This window comes from Mangifera indica, chromosome 12 (assembly GCF_011075055.1).
Source record: "Mangifera indica cultivar Alphonso chromosome 12, CATAS_Mindica_2.1, whole genome shotgun sequence".
Taxonomy (NCBI): Eukaryota; Viridiplantae; Streptophyta; class Magnoliopsida; order Sapindales; family Anacardiaceae; genus Mangifera; species Mangifera indica.
Window position 1 is genome coordinate 5,933,713 of NC_058148.1, and position 19,949 is coordinate 5,953,661.

Here is a 19,949-nt window from a genome sequence, read left to right on the forward strand (position 1 = left end):
GTCTACTGCTTCTAACTTATGGGAGATCAAGTAGACAAGACTGAATCGAGCGTTGTTATCATCACTAGTAATGAAATATAAGATACATTCTCAAACTTTATATTCATAGGATAACATATACCTAAGTATATAGATTGCAAAGGAAGTCAAACTCTTATAGCTTTGTCGAATGGTTTTCTATAAGTTTTTCCATCTAGGCAATACTCACATGTGAATAGTTCTATTTATGTGAAAGTTCGTAATAAACTTTCATAGGCCAATTTTTTCAATCCATCTAAGCTAACATGCCCTAATGTAGCATGTCATATATTTGCATTCATATCCATACATATAGGAGAAGCAAAAATGAAAAACTTAATATTATCAAAATGTAAGGTGACAAACACCATATAACGATTCAACCAACAAACCAAAACTATAGAAGTCAATTCTATCGCATTTCAATATAACACCTAGAGAAATTCAAAGTATATCCTAGTTTAAGAAGAACAAGTACTTCAACCAAGATTTATTGAATATTTAGAGCATATTAGATTTCGTGTAGGTATAGGATTCGACCACCTGGAAAACTCATTTGCTTATATCTATTCCTCTTACTGCAACCCTTGTGTTGTTGCCTACATACATCCAATTCACTTTATTCAGAATTCAACAGAAATCTACTAAAGATTTTCTATCATGAGCTACTTGGTTGGTGGTTTTTGAGTTCATAATCCACGTAAGATAATACTCAGTTAATATCATAGTACTAGAAAATAAAGTTTCATCACTTTATGTTGAACAAGACTATCATTTTCAGCTCTATTCATTCAGAGGCAATATAATACTCGTTGCTTCTATTGCAAATATTCATCTTGTTTCTGTCTTTTCTTTTAGTACTTTTGCCACTGTTTCATTTCGATTCCTTGTTCTTATTCTTTGAGCATTAAACGATCTTCTTCCTATATTAGGACTTGAGCCACTCACTTTTAAAACTTGATTATGCAATGTATGCACGAGTACCAAGTTCAACTGCCTCAAGGGCGTTTGTGCTCTAATTCTATATGACAAGAACAACTAACAAAAATCCTTCTTTCGTCATTGTGAGTCATATGTACCTTCATACACTCCCACTATCATGAAAAGATCGCTTTTCTAAATAAATCTACTATTCATGTATCAGGTTACACGTAGTTGACTTCAGTTCCATAATCAGATTTAACATTCAATCAAATTAACAATCAATTGTCTTTATTTAGGGACTACAGTTCCTCCAAACTTTTCAATCGAAACCATACTTATAGCATATGCAGTTGAATATTACTAGTACTCATATACTAGATCGTTAATTATGAAACTGATCAAGATATCACACGAAGTGAGTCTTGCTTCTTATATGCATGATGTGCGTCCGCAGCACATTTGTGTAAGGCACTCATTTAGGTTTTTGTCCTTTAATCAGTCACAACTCTATCTTAATCAGATCTGCAGCCTCCAAAGCCTTTTGCTCATCTAGGATATTGTGCATTTCAAATGCCACACGTTGTAATTCTCTCTATTCAGTATCATTTTCATTCAAATCAACAATCATTTTCTAGGATATTATAATTAACTAGATCATAAAGACTATGTATCAAACACAACGCTATCAAACGCAACCAAATACACATCAATTATCACAATTACGCATTAAAATTTTAAAATATTTCACATAAGGCACAGAATCGAAAGTTTACTATATTCTCAATCATCTTCCATGACACAAATGCTTCACATTTTAAACTTTAATCTAATTGTGCCAATATTAATTTTGGATGAGAATTTCATTAAATTCTACCAATCTTAAAATTCTCACATTTAACAAATATATATGATACAACGAATGCATCATCTATTTTGACTATGACTATTTCATCAACCCATTTTGATCTTTAAGTTTTTTTATCCATGATAAAGTTTCTATTACATTTGGATTAGGTCAAATACCTCACATTACGTTAATTTTGGAATAACGTTAAAGTAGTAGATATTCTCTTGTACATTACTAAGCGTCGCTCTATAGCAAGTTGTAATGAATCCACTCAGCCCCAAAAAGTTTCAAATTTTTATCCCGAATAAGATCATTCATTACAAGGCTCATATTCATATATGGATATTATCTCTTTTCCTATTAAGAGAATTCAACAGAGTATTGTTAGTTTCAACACGCAATGTGATGGTCCCTAGTCAACAAACTTGCATGAAGTAAAAACATATATTTCAAAACACCAATATATGTTTTCAGGAGTCGAAATAAGATATTACATGTCATTATGCGCTGTAAGACCCATGGAACACATCTCATATATAGATCCGAGTACTACACAACTTCCAAGGACAAGAAAACAAGTTTCACGTGCCAAGACGTGTTGGAAATGGGTATTCACGTGCTAAGACACACCAAAATAAGCTCATAAGCTCCTTCACAAGCCAAGTCGATGTCGTATGCGCCTCCACGCACCGTAAAGAGTTAGGAACACGCCTTTATGTGTCAAAAATGAGTCGAACGTGTCGACGAAAAACTGTCACGCGCTTGCACGCGTCGAGATTGTGTTGCACACGCTACCATACACCGAAAGCAAGTTGTCATGCTCCTCCACATGCGTAGATGCGTTGGTCAATGGTACGATCAAACATTTGACCATTGACAGATCAACTAACCCGATCAATGTTGATTGATTCGAGTTGAACTCGATTGACTCAACGGGTTGACCCATTGACTGATGGGTCTTGACCAACCCATTGACCAACAGGTTGGGTAATTGGGTTTTCCTAATCCGATTTTGACCCAGTTCTATGTGCAAACCCTAGAATTTTTGTCCGTCTAATTGGCCATTTTTTGGTGACTTTTCGACGACGTAACCATGGGGCTATTATAGCCCAGTCGACGATAAGCCTTGTCGTTCCAAGTTCCAGTGACAATGGCACCGAAATCCATCTAAATAGCGACGAAGAAAAACATGCATTGGGTCTCGATTTTGGATCAATTTTCATCGATTTCGACGTTAATTCGAGTTGTTTTTCAATTTAAAACATGTAATACCATTCCAATTATTCATTCAACATGTTTTCCAACACCAATTTCATGCAATTTTGGTCAAATTAAGTTCGTGCCCAAAAATAAATTTTTAAAACAAAATTCAATATACAAATTCTAATTTGCACAATATACGCAATACGATTCTTAAAAAACATAGCAAATACGTACCTAGGCTTTGATACCAATGTTAAAAATAATTAAACATGTGAAGATCAAATTTTGTGAAATCTATAAATAGAGATTTGCGTACCTGAAGTAATTTTTTGATGAAGTTTATTTGAATACGACGCAAGGTATCGACGTTAGTCTATTTCCACGATGTCATTTGCCTATATACTGATTTCCATTTTGGGAGACAAATTTACTGTGCATTTTTTTGGTTTTGTAGGAGAGGAAAGGAGAATTCCTTTACTTTTTATAAAAAATGGCATGATTATTTATGAAGAGGGAGTTTGGATAATTTATATAGCAATGTTATGTGTACCCATTTTTAGTACACAATTCATGTACACTATGATATGTCATCATGTAATTAGGTGATTTTAAAACATGTGTCATCATATGATAAAAAAATATCCAATCACATGATAACACCTCATCTGTGTACACAAATTGTGTACCAAAAATAGGTACACATAGTTTTATTGTAATTTATATATGTTCAACTGACCTCCAACTTCCTCTTATAACTGCCCTTGGTAATTATATTAAACCGGATCGTGTTAACCCATCATAGGTGGACCCGGATCCAATAATTGTTTTGCTTAATTTAGCCTAGGGATCAAAATGGGGTTCCCATTGTTGTACTAACAAGTAATGATCAGCCACCAGCCAAAGGCATCCTGTTAGAGCATGTTTATAGTCATCCTTTGAGCCAAATCTAGCAATGTAGAAATCCTTGCCTATATCTACCACATCCAACGAATTCACAGGTTTCCATAAACTTAGGAGACTATTAATAAGGAATTTGTACCCAACAATCTTTCCCATTAATTTGATAATGAGAGAGTGTCTCCATGGCTTACGCATGGTTGTCTTTTCCTCCCCAGAGAGAATGATGCTAGGACAAATTCTCTCCCCTGTTGGATCTTGGAGTTCTTCCTCAGAATCGCTGTTCGAAACCGCATAGTCATCCTCTTTATCTCCCCAGTCTCTACTCAAATCACCCTCGAACCAAATATCCTCTCCATTTCTATTGAACCACATTATCCTTTCCGTTGTGACCGCCATGATTTAAATTGGAAAGGGTTGCTCTTGGAATTTCTCCCACGGTAGAGGTTTGGCGGTCCCTCATTACCTTTTTCATGCTTCGGTAACTTGATTCATTCTCTTCAATGGATTCAGCCACTCTAGATTGGTGAGCACCCACTAATGGATTGTCTTTTTCTGCCAGCGCAAAACTTGAATCTGGCGGCTACATGGAAAGCTTTCTGCTATTCTTAAAAGTACAAGTCTTGACATTTTAATGGTATAACTGTCTTATGGTTTTTTTTCTTTTTTAAGCTACTTTAATTGAACTTGAATGCCAACTTGAGAACTTTTTGGTTGACATGTATTTGAACAAACGCTTTGATGTAATAGAAATTTGAAGCCTTGCAAGAAAAAAATGGTTTTTACAAAAAGACATATCGTCTTTCCTAAATGTATTTATTAATCAAATTATCAACAATCTTGCCAATTGCTACATCGATAGTCGAAAGAGGTTTCTCCACAATGAATATTATCGAAAATCTATTACATAACTGAATAGAAGATGATTTCTGAATGATTGTTTAGTAACTGATATTGAGAAAAATATATATGTAAGTATTGTCAATGAACTATCATGCAATGATCAAAAGAGTAGCGTTATTTACATAAATAATGTATATAATTTTGTGATTAATTATGATACATCATAATGTGATTAAATAGTTTTAAATTAAAGATAAAGTAATATCTAATCATATGATGATATGTTATTGTGTTTGTACATATAGATATATTACGATTTAAAACCTGAATAATTAAAAAAGATTATTACAATATACCAGAGATAATTTATTAAATTTTGTAATATTAACTTGTTTAAAAATTAGAACTTGCTATTATTACTAATATTACTAGTAACAATATTAATTGATATAGGGCATCACCCATGTGTTTTGAATCTTTTATTAAAATATTAGAATAATATATTAACCTTTATTAATTTATGTTTCTTTTCGGCATTAAGATTATATCTAATCAAATAACTAATTTCTCCTAAAATTTAAAAAATAACACAAATAATCCTTCCATTAACATTTGTTTAGGTTTTGTGGAGGCTGATTCAAAGAGGTTTCCAACGTTTCAAATGACCAAAAAATAAAAAACTCCCAACTCCTTAAATTGTTTGGAATGAAAAACCCTAAACTCTTCAAATTATTCGATTTATTATTATAACCCTCCCATTAATAAAATAATATATATACACATTTACATTAAGAAACGTAACAAATTTATATTATTACCATAAAGGATTTTTGTTACCCAAGAGAACCTAATTTGTCAAGTGCATTATGGTTAACTATTGTAATGACACTGGTTTTATATTTTTTCAACTTAAATATAACTAAAATTGAAGAAAAATAAATAAAATTTAGAACCACAAATATTTGCTACTTAAAAATATTCACACCATCAAAATATTCGGAAAAATATACATGAAAGATACTGTGAATCTACAAGGAAAAGCATCAACACTCTGCAACTAAAACAAAACAATTTTGCAATCATTCAGCATATACTCAATAGCCACCACCATTTTATACAATTTCATTCCGTTTTCCTCTTTCTTATTTTTTTACATCACCTTGCAAACTCGATGCCTCCTAAGATTTGATATTGCATCGTTGTTTCCATCATTTTAAAAAAAAAAAAATTGAAGGCAACCAAATCTACCTCTTGGGTTCGTTCAAGGTCTTCCCTTCAAAAAACTCACCTAACATTCGTTCCAGATCCTCCGCCGAGTACCTGATATACTTCTGTGGGTTCTTCCCATTCTCAACCAGAGGCCTGTACAAGAGGAAATCCCAGATATAAGATTATCACAAGTAAATTCTATTCCAATTGACTCTTCCCCAAAGCTATGAAGATTTGAAGATTTGGTTCATGCAACTGCTGAAGTAAGTTTTCCATAACATTCACTATGTCAGCCCAATGTTAGAACACATTTTTACCCTGGATATATCAAGCACAAAACTTTATATGGATTGACTGGCATGAGCTATCCAATCAATAAACTTACTCTTCACCCTATATAAAAACAGTTTTTAAGCTAGACATGAAAAAATAAATAAATGAAATATGTCCAAAACATTCGATCGATTGAAATTTGGCATGAATGATGGTGGTGTGTATTCTTGCCTTCATGTATAACTTGCAAGAGAGCAAGTAAAATATGGTAATAGGAAAAGGAAACGCACCCAAAACGCTTTACAAAAGATCTGTAGGCAGGTAACAAGACTTCAGCAACTAAAAGCCGCAGAGATTCCCGCAACTCTGTGTCAGGAACAGTCCACTGAGATTGTTTTTGATGAAGCTCCTCGAATTGTGCATTAAACATCCTCAGCCTGTCAATCATTATAAGAAGACTTATGACAAGTATAAACAATGTAGGAAGAGTAGCTTGTTTAAGTTTGTTATAGCCCTTGTTTCAAATTTCTGAGGGATTTTAATTTGCCAACATATTTTTAGAGTTCTATTTAGTTTCTAAATCGTTTTTGTCATAATCAAAACTTTTAATCTTATGGCTGTGGTTGATTAGATTCAGTCAATTCTCCCCAGTTCTTCTATCTTTTTCTAGATTCTTAATCTATCTAATCTAGTTTCTCCCTTCTTCTAAGGTAACTTAGAGCCCTAATTCTCTATAATCTATCAATCCAATTCTCCTTCTGCTCCTCCCTAATTCTCTATAATCTATCCATCCAATTCTCCTTCTGCTCCTCCCTAAGTCTCTACAATCTAATTCTCCTTCAGCTCCTCTTTCAATATATTCTATTATATCAATCTAATTCTCTTTTTGCACCTCATTGGTATGAGGACAAGTTCTCATCTGATCAATACAGTGCAAGTTCTGATCTAATCAATGAACGGTAAGTTAATTTGCTTTATATTTCCGCTTCCTCATCAAAACCTTAAACACCAAATAAAAAAAACTAATCTTTGTCCAAATGAAATTGTCATAAGCCCAAATTGCCTGAAAAATCAGAAGATTAGATTTTATGAAAAAAAATTCAGAAAACTAGGCTTTTGACAATTTAAAGACTTTTTGGGATGAAAATTACGGTTTCGTCTAGGTGTTTAGGTTTTGATACTGGATGAGAAAAATTGGAAGCAGATGGATTAGAACTTGTTTTGATACCAATTCCTTGATGGTGAGCCTTTAAGTCCATGGATTAGAGAGAATTATGAAGACAGAATCTAGAAAAAGCTAGATATATTAAACGACAAATAAGGATCCATGCAGTGGAAAATCCTAAAATACTATTCCCTAATGATAGACCACACAACCCTTTACTTATAGGCTTAATAATAGAATCCTAATCCTAATCAAACAAGAAATTAAAAGTAAAACATCATATACTGTAGAACTTAATAAATGAATTCTAAGAAAATTCAAATAAAGACTGAAAATAAACTAAAAAGTGTTCCCAGTTTCCCTACATCAATAATGGATGGATGAAAGACAGCCTTAGAATTTAGGAGAAAACAGTGTTTCATGAAGGATGCAGATACCAACCTGTCTTTAATCAATTGTCTTGAAACTCCACTACTACTTCCAGTTGCATCACCAGCCACTGAACTACCACCACCAGAAGAAGTCAAGCCTTGAACAGAAAGACATTGTGTAATCTGCACAGGAAAAACCAATCCATATCTAATCAGAAAATATGGGCTCCTTAGCGTGCTATTTATTCATTTTAACAGGAAAGATCCGCTAATGTATCATTGAATAAACAGGAGTTTATCTCTGCATAATTCTTTAGTTGACCTTTTTCTTTTCCAGGTTTTCATTTAACATCTAGCTAAGTTTACAAAACATATCACAATTAATAAATAAAGACTTTATGGATTCTGCTAATAACATCCTTGGCCAATCATAATGTTGGCTCAAATGTTTCCAACAAAATAATTTTCTTTTAGCCCCCAATTATGGCAATATCAACTTTGTAGTCCAATATCATTATCTTGATAAAGTCATCTAGTAATGCTAGTTCAAGCAACCTCCCTGATTGAGACCCAATAAAGACCTGGTACATTGTAGGTGAAGATAAAAGCCTTGCCCAACATCTTAATTGCCATAAAAACGAGGATGCACATCTTGCCATTGAGAAATATCCAATTCATATCCTCATATTATCACACCAAAACTTCCATTCAATGCATGTTTGCACAAAGTAAATGCGAAGTGCAAGTCATTTCACATAAAAATTGATCATGCAACTCAAGAAAGAATCTCGTGAGACAGCGCAAAACCAATCCATTCAAATACCAAAGTAACAAAGATTTCCCAGGATTCTCCAGAAGGAGGTGTCATTCAATTGGGTCAATAAAATACCTTTTCCCAAGCATTTCTTCTGTATTGATTTGCATGCTGCTGCACAATTCTCCTGTGTCTTTGCACCCAATCATCCCCCAACAGATCCTTAGCTTCAGACCTAAATAACAGAATGTTAACTCACTAAGCTGCAGTATTCATGCAAAACAAACATTTTAAAGCTTAATAAAAGTAGAGAAAATAAACATGACCAACCTGCGGACTGATCTGACCATATAGTGAATATTGTTCATCAAAAATAACTGTGTCAAAGCAGGATCTCTATACTGCTTTGATTTCCAATCCAAATTACTTTGAAGAGCCTGCATTATTCGCATTGTTACGGTAGCCAATTGTGAACCTGTCCCATCACCATTTTCAAATTCTTGAAAGAGTTGCTTCAAAGTGGATTGGTAGCTGTAAAAGTATAAAGCAGAATTGCCAGGTTGATCTTCGGCAAATGTGAAAAAAATAAATAAATAAACAAATTAAGCAACAGAGACAAAATATTTTGCTTTGGCATATAGAATTCTAGTGCAGGAAGAATGTCACAAACTTGTCCCTTACAGTATAATAGCTAGTTGCTTACATTTTTTATGGTAGAACAAGAAGCCTATGGATCTAATACCCCTCAGAACAAAGAAATCTCACAAACTTAAGTGATGATTTTCCCATGTGAATTCATAGATAAAGCTCCTTCGCCCCTTACCTTTTTAAATAAAAAAGAAAGGATTAACAAAAAGAAATCACACTAAATTCAACGATGATTTCACATTTTTGAATAATACACACATAAAACTCTTTTTCCTCTTAATTGGCTGCCTTTTAAATAAAAAAAGGGATTAAAACAAAATACATTGACTTACACTAATGCCAGTAGGACCAAGTAATCACAAACAGGATTTGGTAAATTCAACTAAAGCAATCAAGAAAGTTTTGATATTGCACAGTGTGAAACAGGGCAAGTAGACTATGTTTGTGGAAAGTAATCAAAATTTGGCCTTGTATATGAGGTACTGGCTAGAATTTAAATATTATGAAGTAGGACAAAATTTGGCCTTGTACATCATGAAGCATAAGTCCAAATTAGGATATTTAAAATATAAAGCATGTTGTAATGGTAAGTATTTGATAGCAAAATATTATCATATTGTTGGAAGAAAAAATAATTGCATAGTTGCGCTTACTCAAACAAAAACTTCACATAGTTAATGACATAGCTTGTCAAAGGATGTACTGTTCCATCCAACACAGCAGTTTTTGTAGCATCCTTTTCAACTGCTTCTTCAAAATCCCCAAAGGTCTCTTGAGCTGTCTGGGCAAGCCATTTCGTCAAACCCAGTGCAGATTCTCTAATTTCCATGCAAGCTTTACCTTTGAAAACTAGCTCGATCTGGTAACAAAAAGACAATCTTTTAAGTTATTTATAAAAAAGTAGCACCATTTATTTATGACAACTATTTTCCAGAGGATGCAAAAAGGACCAATGACCTTGATGGTAACTTAGGCTTTAGCCTAAAAATCTAAAAAGAAGCCTAAGTCAAATGTCAGATACATTGTATTGCTTATTTTATAGCAAAATTATAACCAGCTGAGGCTAACAGCAAATATTTAACCCATATGGGTAATGCAAGTAATGTTATGCATAATCCTATAATGTAAATTTTGAAGTATTATTATCTTGACATGGATTGAAAGACAGAAACTCAAATCATCCAGGAAAACATAAAAAACTTCAACACACAATTTGAAAGCTCAAGAAAGAAAAAAAATCATGACTACAAATTCATATCAAAATCAACATTACCATAGAGCCACTTAGCATCCTTGAACCATTGCTAATGTCACCATATGCATCATACTATAATCTAAAGAATGAGTGATTTCTATGTGCAACTGATTAGTTGTATTATCTGACATTTAATTTCAACAAGACCAAGAGAGAGAGAGAAATTTATAAACATTTAATTCTTACATTAGCAGGAATAAAGATTGTTATGGTACAGGAATGTGGTATGATATGTAAGGCTTCCCCGTGTAAAAAAATATATATATATTAAGAACAAAACTCATGTACAAAAGTTTATACACGTTTTTTTTGGTTTCCAATGATGAGATTATACTGTATCTATATTTAAATAATTATATTATGATAACCAAAAGACAAGACCTCTAGTCATATAGGATATGACACATGCTGAGAAACAATATTTAAGCTAATATTAAATGACTCCACAATAATATTTACGCTTCTGTGATTGTGCAATGCATAAACAAGTTTTCTATGAGTATTTTGCCAAAACAAGCCAGAAAATCATACCTACTATCAACCTGACATTTACCCATACACGCAATTTAATAATATCATTATTAATATAGGCAAATAATAAGTGTGAAAAATAATCAAAGATCACAGCTTGTAGTGATACCATGGTACTTAACTTTGGCATCTCTGAATAACCCATATGTCAATATGTTTTTAAACTAGTGCACATGAACCATACCTCTGAGTGAAGCTCTCGCATTATCTCATACATATCCAAAAGTACAAACAACTTCTCAGGTGATCTCTTGCTTTTGGCAATCGCCTCCCCAAAACTAAGAAGCACTGACACACTACTTGCAGTAACTTCAGCAAAACATTGATCACTGACAGAATCAAAGCCTTCAAATATCTGATCACAAACTTTACGTTCTCCAGCAAAAAGTAATTTGACCTGTTCAAGCATAATTAGTTTCTGGAATTAACAGACATACAAGTATTTGAGTAGCTTCCATAAAGATCTTACAGCAATACGCATGTAATGGATCCAGTTCCCAATCTTTGCCTCCAGCATCTCCCATTGCATCTTCTGAACATCTTCCTTTCCAAGTCTTTCTACTCCCAACTTGCGGAGACTTTCTTCCAAAACTGAAGAACGGGTATCCCTGAAATACGTAGATACATACATAAATGAATGATAACTAGTTGAAAAACATAATTTATATGTGTGGGGCTGATGCATGTGCATGGAAATATCAAGTTGGTTGATGGCATGCAAACAAATATAAAATAAAAGATCTCCTAATACAGCTCTTTCTTTTAACAATCAAATCTCATAAATTATAGGTTCGGTGGAAAAATGAAACATTTTCACTCGATATCATTGTAAGATAAAATGTACAATATATAGTAGCGGGTCTATTCTAAATAAGGATGGGATCCTTAAATAATAGAAAAGAATTAAATTAAATATATTTGCACAATATTTATGTATATATTGGAGAAATTGTCATAATGATAGGAGATATTCCAACAATGCTAGTGGAGAGATATTAGAAATTTCAACACTCCCCCTCAAGTTGGTGAGTGGATATATTTTAAAATTGACTTGTTATCACAAAATAACTTCCTCGGACCCCTCACTTTGATCCTAAGGTCATTTAAGATAATTATGGACCATAAAAATTCACAAATTCCATGCATTATAGCTCAAAATTCTGCTTCCGCACTTGATTGAGCTATAACATTTTGTTTCTTACTTCTTCGAGTGACTGGATTCTGTTAGGACAAAGTTGTGCCCAATGCATACCATGGAGTGGTGGCACAACACAAAAGCAAGGTAGGCCCACTTGGGAAAGGGAATACACATGGCAAATGCAATCTTGGGCAGTTGAAGGAGAAATGAAATAATAAAGAAATTCTAGGATAACAAGGGAGGAGAATTTTGATATCAGTCATGGGTTTTGGGGAAGAGCTAACAATCTCGAATTTGCCAAGAACGTAGTTTTTTCTCTTTTCTTCTATTTTGTATTTCTCTTCAATCTCTTTGCAGTCAAGTTGTTTGCATTACAATTGATACTATATTGCTTTCATTCAATCAATATAAGCAACATTTCAATCAATTATCTTTGCAAGTCTGTGCTTGTTCACTTGCAATTCTTGATTGTTGATCTATGAGCTTGAAACATTTTGTTTGGATTAGAAATTGGTTGGGACTCTATCAAATTCCTTGCAATATAACTCCAACACCCAGTAGTAGATCTCCTATCAATTAACCAACATGATTAGTATATCTTGATATAGTTAGTCCTCGCTTTTTAAACAAGATCCCTTTCCCAAGTGTAGAACAAGGATTTTTTGAACCACTTGAAAGTGTTCCTCCTTTGTGTAATGTATGCATTGACTTACAACACTCACAACATATGCAATGTTTGATTGTGTATGTGAAAGGTAGATTAACCTTTCCGACAGTTGTTGATAGTGCCCTTTGTCCATTGTTTTTCCTTCATTGTTTTGGCTAATTATGTGATTTAGATCTATATGAGTGCTTGAAGGTTTGCTTCCAAGCATTCATGTTTCTTTGAGTAAGTCCAACACATTTTCTTTGGGATATGAAAATTCCTTGTTTAAAGTAAGTAACCTCAATTCCCAAGCACTTTCATTTCTCAAGAACCTTTATCGTGAATTCCTTGGACAATTAATTCCTCAGTCTTTTCTTTTCTTCTTTGTCATCTCCAATCACAATAATATCATCAACGTCAACTAGCAATGTAGTGAATGCTTTACAAATAGGGTGTGATCACTTTGACATTGGTTGTAGCCAAGTTGAATCATCACCTTAATGAATCATCCAAACTAAGCACGAGAGGACAATTTTAATCTATATAATGCTTTCTAGACCTTGCATACTTTGTCTAACTTGTTATTTCCATCAAATCTTGGCAGTATCTTCATGTACACTTCTTCTTTAAAGTCTCCATGAAGAAAAGCATTCTTCACATCAAACTATTGCAGATCCCAACCAAAATGAGCAACGAGTGACAAAATGAGTAATACAATGTTCATTTTTCGCCAAAGGCACAAAAGTCTCTAAATAATCCATTCCATAAGTTTGTGTAAACTCCTTTGCAATTAGCTTGCTTTTATATCCTTCCAAGCTTTCATCTGTCATGTATACACATTTGCAACCAACCATTTTTCCCCTTTTGGTCAAGTGATTGTCCCAGGATCTATTTTTCTCTAGGCACCTGTTTCTTATTTCTTTGCTAGTATTCAATTCTTGTCTCTTAAAGCATCTTGTATTGTTTTAGGAAGCTCAATTGAATTCAAGGTAGAAAGAAATGCTGCGTAGAAAGGAGATTTGTTGTGAAGATACAAAGTAAGATATGCAGTGTTCGGTATATGTTCAAGTACCTTTTCGAGGGGCAATAAGAAGATCGAGATTTGAGGTAGTATCTAAAGGGTTGTTAGATGAATCTGAAAGTAAAACTAGTTTATCAATGCTAATCAAAGAGTCAGATGAGACACTTTCATTACCTGAGCTCAAGCTATAGTCTTAGAGTTGCTTTAGGGTTGCAACACATTGTCTCTCATGTAATATTGTTTGAGAGGTTTTCCAACTAGAATTTGTGGCGTATGGGAATTTCGAATTTGAATTTTTGTTTGCTATTGTCACTTTTGGGTTTCTTTGTCACTTTGAGTACTTTTGTAATGATCAACAGAGAAGATAATAAGGGTTTGTATGCGGACTAAGTCTCAATTGATTCAATTAAGGTTTGACTCTTGGCTTAGATTGGTGATTGAGTCTTTACTGGCTTGCTTAAAGTTTGAAACTTGGTTTGACAAAAAAGTCTTAATGGACTTGGTTGAAGTCTAACTCTTAGCTTTGATTGGTTGGATGTTAGGTTCATAATAGCCAGAATCATTAGGCGATTTAGGTGACATAAGTGAGTGATAGTCAGGCATTAAGCTGTCAAAGAATACCAAGGAACCTGAGTAAAAATCATCTTCATTTGTTTACTCCCCTTGAAATTGATTTTGAAAAAGGGCTCAACTTCATTTAATGTGGCATTTAGGGAGACAATGACTTTCCTTTAAGAAGGATCATAGCATTTATAACCTTTTTACATCTAAGAATAGCCTACCAAAACACATTTTATAGCCCTAGGATCTAATTGCCCCATTGAGATATGAAGATAAGCTACACACTCAAAATTTATTTTAAGAGTATGAGTTGAAACTGAATCAAGACACAACTAAGGACACTTATTTTTCAAATCTTTAGATGGAAGGTGATTAATAATATATGTAGCAATTAAAACAACTTAACCGTAAATAGACTGCAAACCATTTGAGTGAAATATAAGTGCTCTAATAACTTCTAACAAGTGTCAATTTTTTCTCTCTGCAACCTTATTTTGTTGGGGTGTTTCAACACATGAAGACTCATGGATTATTCCCTTAATTTTGAAAAAAATCCCAGAGTGCTTTATTGAGGCAGCCTTTGGCTTTATCTAAACTAAACTGTTCTATTTTCTAGAGAAATAAGGTTCTAACATCAAATTTACCTTTCATAAGAAAAAATAAAGTTGTTCAAGTACAATTATTAATAAAAGATACAAACCATCTAGCACCATTAACACTAGGAATTTTAAAAGAACTCCAAACATCCAAATGAATTGGAAAAAATGGTTTATTGGATTTCAAATAGTTTGATGAAAAAAATTACCCAACAACTTGCACCATTAACAGTTGGTGGTGCTTTGCAATTTGATGAACAACATACATAAAATCACTAACAAACATTTTGAAAAAAAGATTGAAAAACATATTTTTGAGAAGAAAATGAGGATGTCCAAGACGAGGATGATATGCTCAAACCTCTTTATTCGATGAGTTAAGCTAGGACAAAAGCAAACAATCTTTCTTGTTATTTTGCATCATTTCCAAGTTGTACAATCCATCTTTTTTCCTTCTAGAGATTAGACCCCAAAAGACGTAGTGGGAATCAAAAAAGGTCTTCGATAATTTTTTGTATGGAAATAAGATTAGCGGATAGTTTGGGAATATGCAAGACATTTTTTAATATAAAGAAAGGAGTTATGTTATACTCTCTTGGCCAACAACAACAATGAATGATCCATTAGCCAAGGTTATTTTCTGGTTTCTTGAAAAGGCTTATAGGATTCAATCATTTTTTGGTTGTGCCAAGTGATTTATATCACCTGAATCTAACACCCAAGAATTCAATTGAGTAGAACGTGATGATCCAAGAGTTCCAATTAGAAGACAATACCAATTTGGGTAAGAGAAAAAAGTACCAGAAAACTTATTTCATGTAGTCATTCAAGTAGGCGATGTTGAAAAGTTAATAATGCCACGAATGGATGAGGAATTAAGACTCCAACAACTACACAACAATAAAGATCTACGATTGAGCGACAATGGAGCACAAATCTCCTATACAGAAATTTGTTGAGAACAACCGAGGTCATGAATCACTATCTAGTGATGATGACGAAAACAAGAACCAAATAGCTCTAGCAATGAAGACTACAACAATGAAATTGAGAGTGACTAAAGCTATGGCAATAGAGGCCACAACAAAGAAAAAACAGTAGTGGCAATGAAGGCACATAGGAAAATGACAATAGCAGCAGCAATGAAGGTCTATCGAGCTAAGAAAAAAGTTAGGTTGATATTAAGGCAGATAGACCAAGAAAAAAGCTAGCAATGAAGGCTTTGATATCATGTGGAAAAATAAAACTTTTTCACTTGATTTCATTGATAAGTAAATTGTAAATATATAGTCCCCTATTCTAAATAAGGATAGGATTCTTAAACAATAGAAAAGAATTAAACTAGAAATATTTACACAATTCTTACATATATATCAGAGATATTTCTATAATGATAGAAGACATTCTAAGGAATAAATGGAGATATTCTCCATAATGGTAGAAGATATTCCAAGGAAGCTAGTAGAGATATATTAGGAATTTCAACAAATTGCTTCTCTAAATAATCCAAAGAACAGAAGAACACTCAAATTGGGAGTTGAAGAGCAATTTAGTCCAAAAGAAAGTAACACTTCCAAATATCATGAAAGAGAATTTAATTCACCAGCACAAAAGTTAGTAGGAGATCTTTATGGAACTACCACTTAATATACAGTAAGAAATACCCACATCTTTACAACCACATCCTTGAACAGAACAACTTGTTTTCTTTCTAAATTGATTGTCATTATTCACTTATAGCTATGGATGCATCATCAACAAATGCTTCATTTTTGGCATTCTAGTCCCGCCAGGAACACAAGCGGTGGTACATAATTGGTTCTGAAAAGGACAACAAGGCATTCTCTCAAGCTTGAACCCAAGTCACAGTTGAACTCAGATGCCAAAATATACATTTCAAGCTCAATTCGCTACTTTTTCCATAAAATTTTTTAGATGCATATACCAGAAAGATCAAAAAAATCATTTGTAAAACCTATCATGGACCAATGCCTATCCTATCCAATAGGCCACATGGCACATTAATAATTTGAGTAGTGATATTATATGTTTGAGATCTTAAGGAATGTATGACCCCTAAAATCAGACGCCAACCGATCTTTGAACCTAGTTAGGACTAAAAGAAGCAACTTAATACATGTGACACATCTGAAGATCACAATTTTCTGCAGTTTGTAAACTTAAATTTAATAATAATTGCATGTAAGAAAACTGGCATACTTCACTCCATTATCTTGGTAAATATATTTTTTGGAAAAGTTTTCTATGTTGAAAAAAATAATGGTTGGGCAATATTCCATTTTGTCCATTCTTAGAATTTATAAATAGTCAAGGAGCATAACTTTTTTTTTTTTGGTTAAAAGTAAACTAACACTCTTCAAATAACTTTGGTACTCATGGAAATATACATCCTTTAATTGTTGAATTATTTTTTCAAAGTTTCCATAAGATCAACAGTCTACAGTGAACGCTTAGCTTTCAACTTTCCATTAAGTGATAGTTAAAGGAAGATCATGGCTTTTGCCTTCTGACTTGTAAAGTCTTACCAACATGTCTAAAGACTGAGGAGGGAGCTTCTTACCTGTAAATTCTAAGTAATTGTTGCTGATGGCCGGCTTGAACCATTTGCAAGGCTAAATCATGCAGTAGTGGCAAAATCCTAGGTGGTATAAGAGCAGGCAAAGTAAAATTAGCAGCTTCTAAGTCACTTTGCTCCGAGGTATTATGTGAAAGACTCTTCCGTTGGGCTTCACCATGGTGTTCAGTGGAATCTGACGAGGGTCGCATTGAATTTGGAAGGCATTCAAAAAGACGATCAGGCTCCAACGGTTTGCTGAAATGTTGAAAAGAGACAAACAAGTTGCAATATCAGTTCATTAGAAAGCCTAAATATTCAATCCATCAAAATCAATCAAGATCACTGGCTGAGAATATCGGCAAACAAGCATAATGCTCATGGAATGCAAATAAAGTAGGGAGAAAAATCTATGCTCCCAGGTAAGGAAGAGAACGAATTTTAGGCATCTGCTCAAGGAAAGGCTGAATTTTATCCCAATTGAGGGAGAAAAGGTGAAACCCTTATAATAGTAAGAATTCATATTAAGCAATGAACAGGATAACACCTCCAAACAATTGTTACACAGGAAAAGAGCAAAAAAAACTCAGTACAAAAACTACTTCTTATTACTTTGAGAAAAAGCTTCAATTGATTGCATTTTCTAATCATTGTTGGGAAAATAACTAAATAAATATCCTGCATCCATTATATAAAAGGAAATGCAGTACTATACATTGTAAAGCAAGGAAGTTTTTTCACATATGCATAGAGTAGTCTAGCAACTACCAAGGACATGTCTTGCAACACAACTGCATATGGTAGCAAGAAAAAGTTGCAGCAAGCAATGTGAAAATGTTCAGCTTATTTCTAAACTTGAAAGCATAGGAACATTGGATAGTTGTAAAGGACTAGTCCTACAACTTCACAAAAACCAATGCATAGAATGAACAAGAATGACAAAACAGACCTGTATGAAGCTAATAACTGCTTAAACTCATCTTCTAGCTTTGAAATGGCTTTAACAAGTAAACTATTTGCATTGTTGAGCACCCCTTCGCTGTTTTTAAAGCTCTTTTTGCCATTAAAAAAACTAATGTTGCTTCTTAGTTGATCAATTGCTTCTAGATAACTTTCCAGGTCCTCATGTGGCCCCCTAAGTATTTTAGCTTCTGCCTGTAAATCAGAACAAAAAATTGTTAACAGCCTTGAAAGAATCGTACACAAAGGCAACGAGGATAAAAAAGTATAGCATCAAGTAAAGGTCTTCACACCTTGGAACCTGAATTGAAAGAAACAGTGTTTTATATTTATATATAAGCATTATAAATGATTTTTTAGAAAACTTATGGATGCTGGATGATTAAGAAAACTGTGCCTTTAAAATAAGGTCATTCTTCATATTAACACTTCTGGGCAGGAATTCTAGAATTAAATAATTGTATCAACTATTGTACGTCCATAACTTTAAAGAAAAGTATTATATATCCTGTTTTGAAAAACTATATATGAAGCTCCCGTTTGCTTTTCATTTCCTCATCACTACATGTTATTAACCTCTCACAATCTTCTATCAAAAGGAAGGCTGTGCTTCATATTTCTTCAGGTAGAATTTTCTTACATTTTAATTGTCTTATAAATAATCTCCCATTTTCTAAATTTAAGCAAGCATGGATGATATTGAAAGCCAAAGTGTTGATTAAGTTCAATTTCAAAACAAAACCATAACTAAAGTACAGCCAAACATCAAACTACCGTTATAAAACAATTACAAGAGATCTAACAGCTGAAAAAACAAAAATCAAATCAGGCTTCGAAACCAACCTGACGAGAAAGCTCAAATTGAGCCAAAATAACCTCTGCAGCCTTCAAAGTCTTATCAATATTCTCATGAGCCTTTCTGATTGCATGTGTTCTAATCTATAAAAGAAAAATAAAAATCAAACAAAAAATCTTGCTCTACCCAATAAAGAAACTAAACAAACACACTTCAACAAAATAAATCCGATCCGATCCAAAAGTTAACTAAACCACGTCATGGGTATTCACCAACAGCAACTCTAAACTAAAAGATTCGTTTCATTTCCCCAAAATTTCCCGCGAACCAAACAGGAAAAAAAAATAACCTGAGCAGGACGCATGGCGGTTTCAAGGGCGGAGAGGCGGTGATCAAAAGAGCCAAGAATGGAGACAACGTTATCAGTAATCTTTTGGGATTTCTGCAAAGACTCTCTCATTTTAGCGGCTTTTTCACTCAGAGACTCCATGCCTGTGACTCCCACCACCACCATTTTTTTCGATTTTTTACTTCTTGAGTGGGAACTGGGTAGTTTAGTTATTGGATTATTTGAAAAGGAAGAAGATTTGGTGAAGATGTGGGGTAAGTTAAAGAAGTTTTGTCATGTTTGCAAGGATATCGGGTGATTCTTTGAATTGATATTGACAAAGGTTTCATTGAGTTAGGAGTCTCCATCCTGTTTTTCCTTTTTCGGTCA

General features: G+C 33.5%; 1 protein-coding gene across 1 annotated transcript; it reads right to left on the bottom strand.

The window, feature by feature from the left end:
- Nucleotides 1-5,672: 5,672 nt before the first annotated feature.
- Nucleotides 5,673-19,949, bottom strand: LOC123193250 (exocyst complex component EXO70A1-like). The gene is made up of 12 exons (XM_044606106.1): nt 19,581-19,949; nt 19,279-19,374; nt 18,425-18,630; nt 17,482-17,733; nt 11,408-11,546; nt 11,123-11,335; nt 9,806-10,011; nt 8,835-9,035; nt 8,640-8,739; nt 7,821-7,933; nt 6,505-6,651; nt 5,673-6,094 (listed from the first exon to the last, which is right to left on the bottom strand). Exons 1-12 carry the CDS (start codon nt 19,743-19,745, stop codon nt 5,977-5,979), a joined length of 1,956 nt encoding a protein of 651 aa, XP_044462041.1. The 5' UTR covers nt 19,746-19,949; the 3' UTR covers nt 5,673-5,976.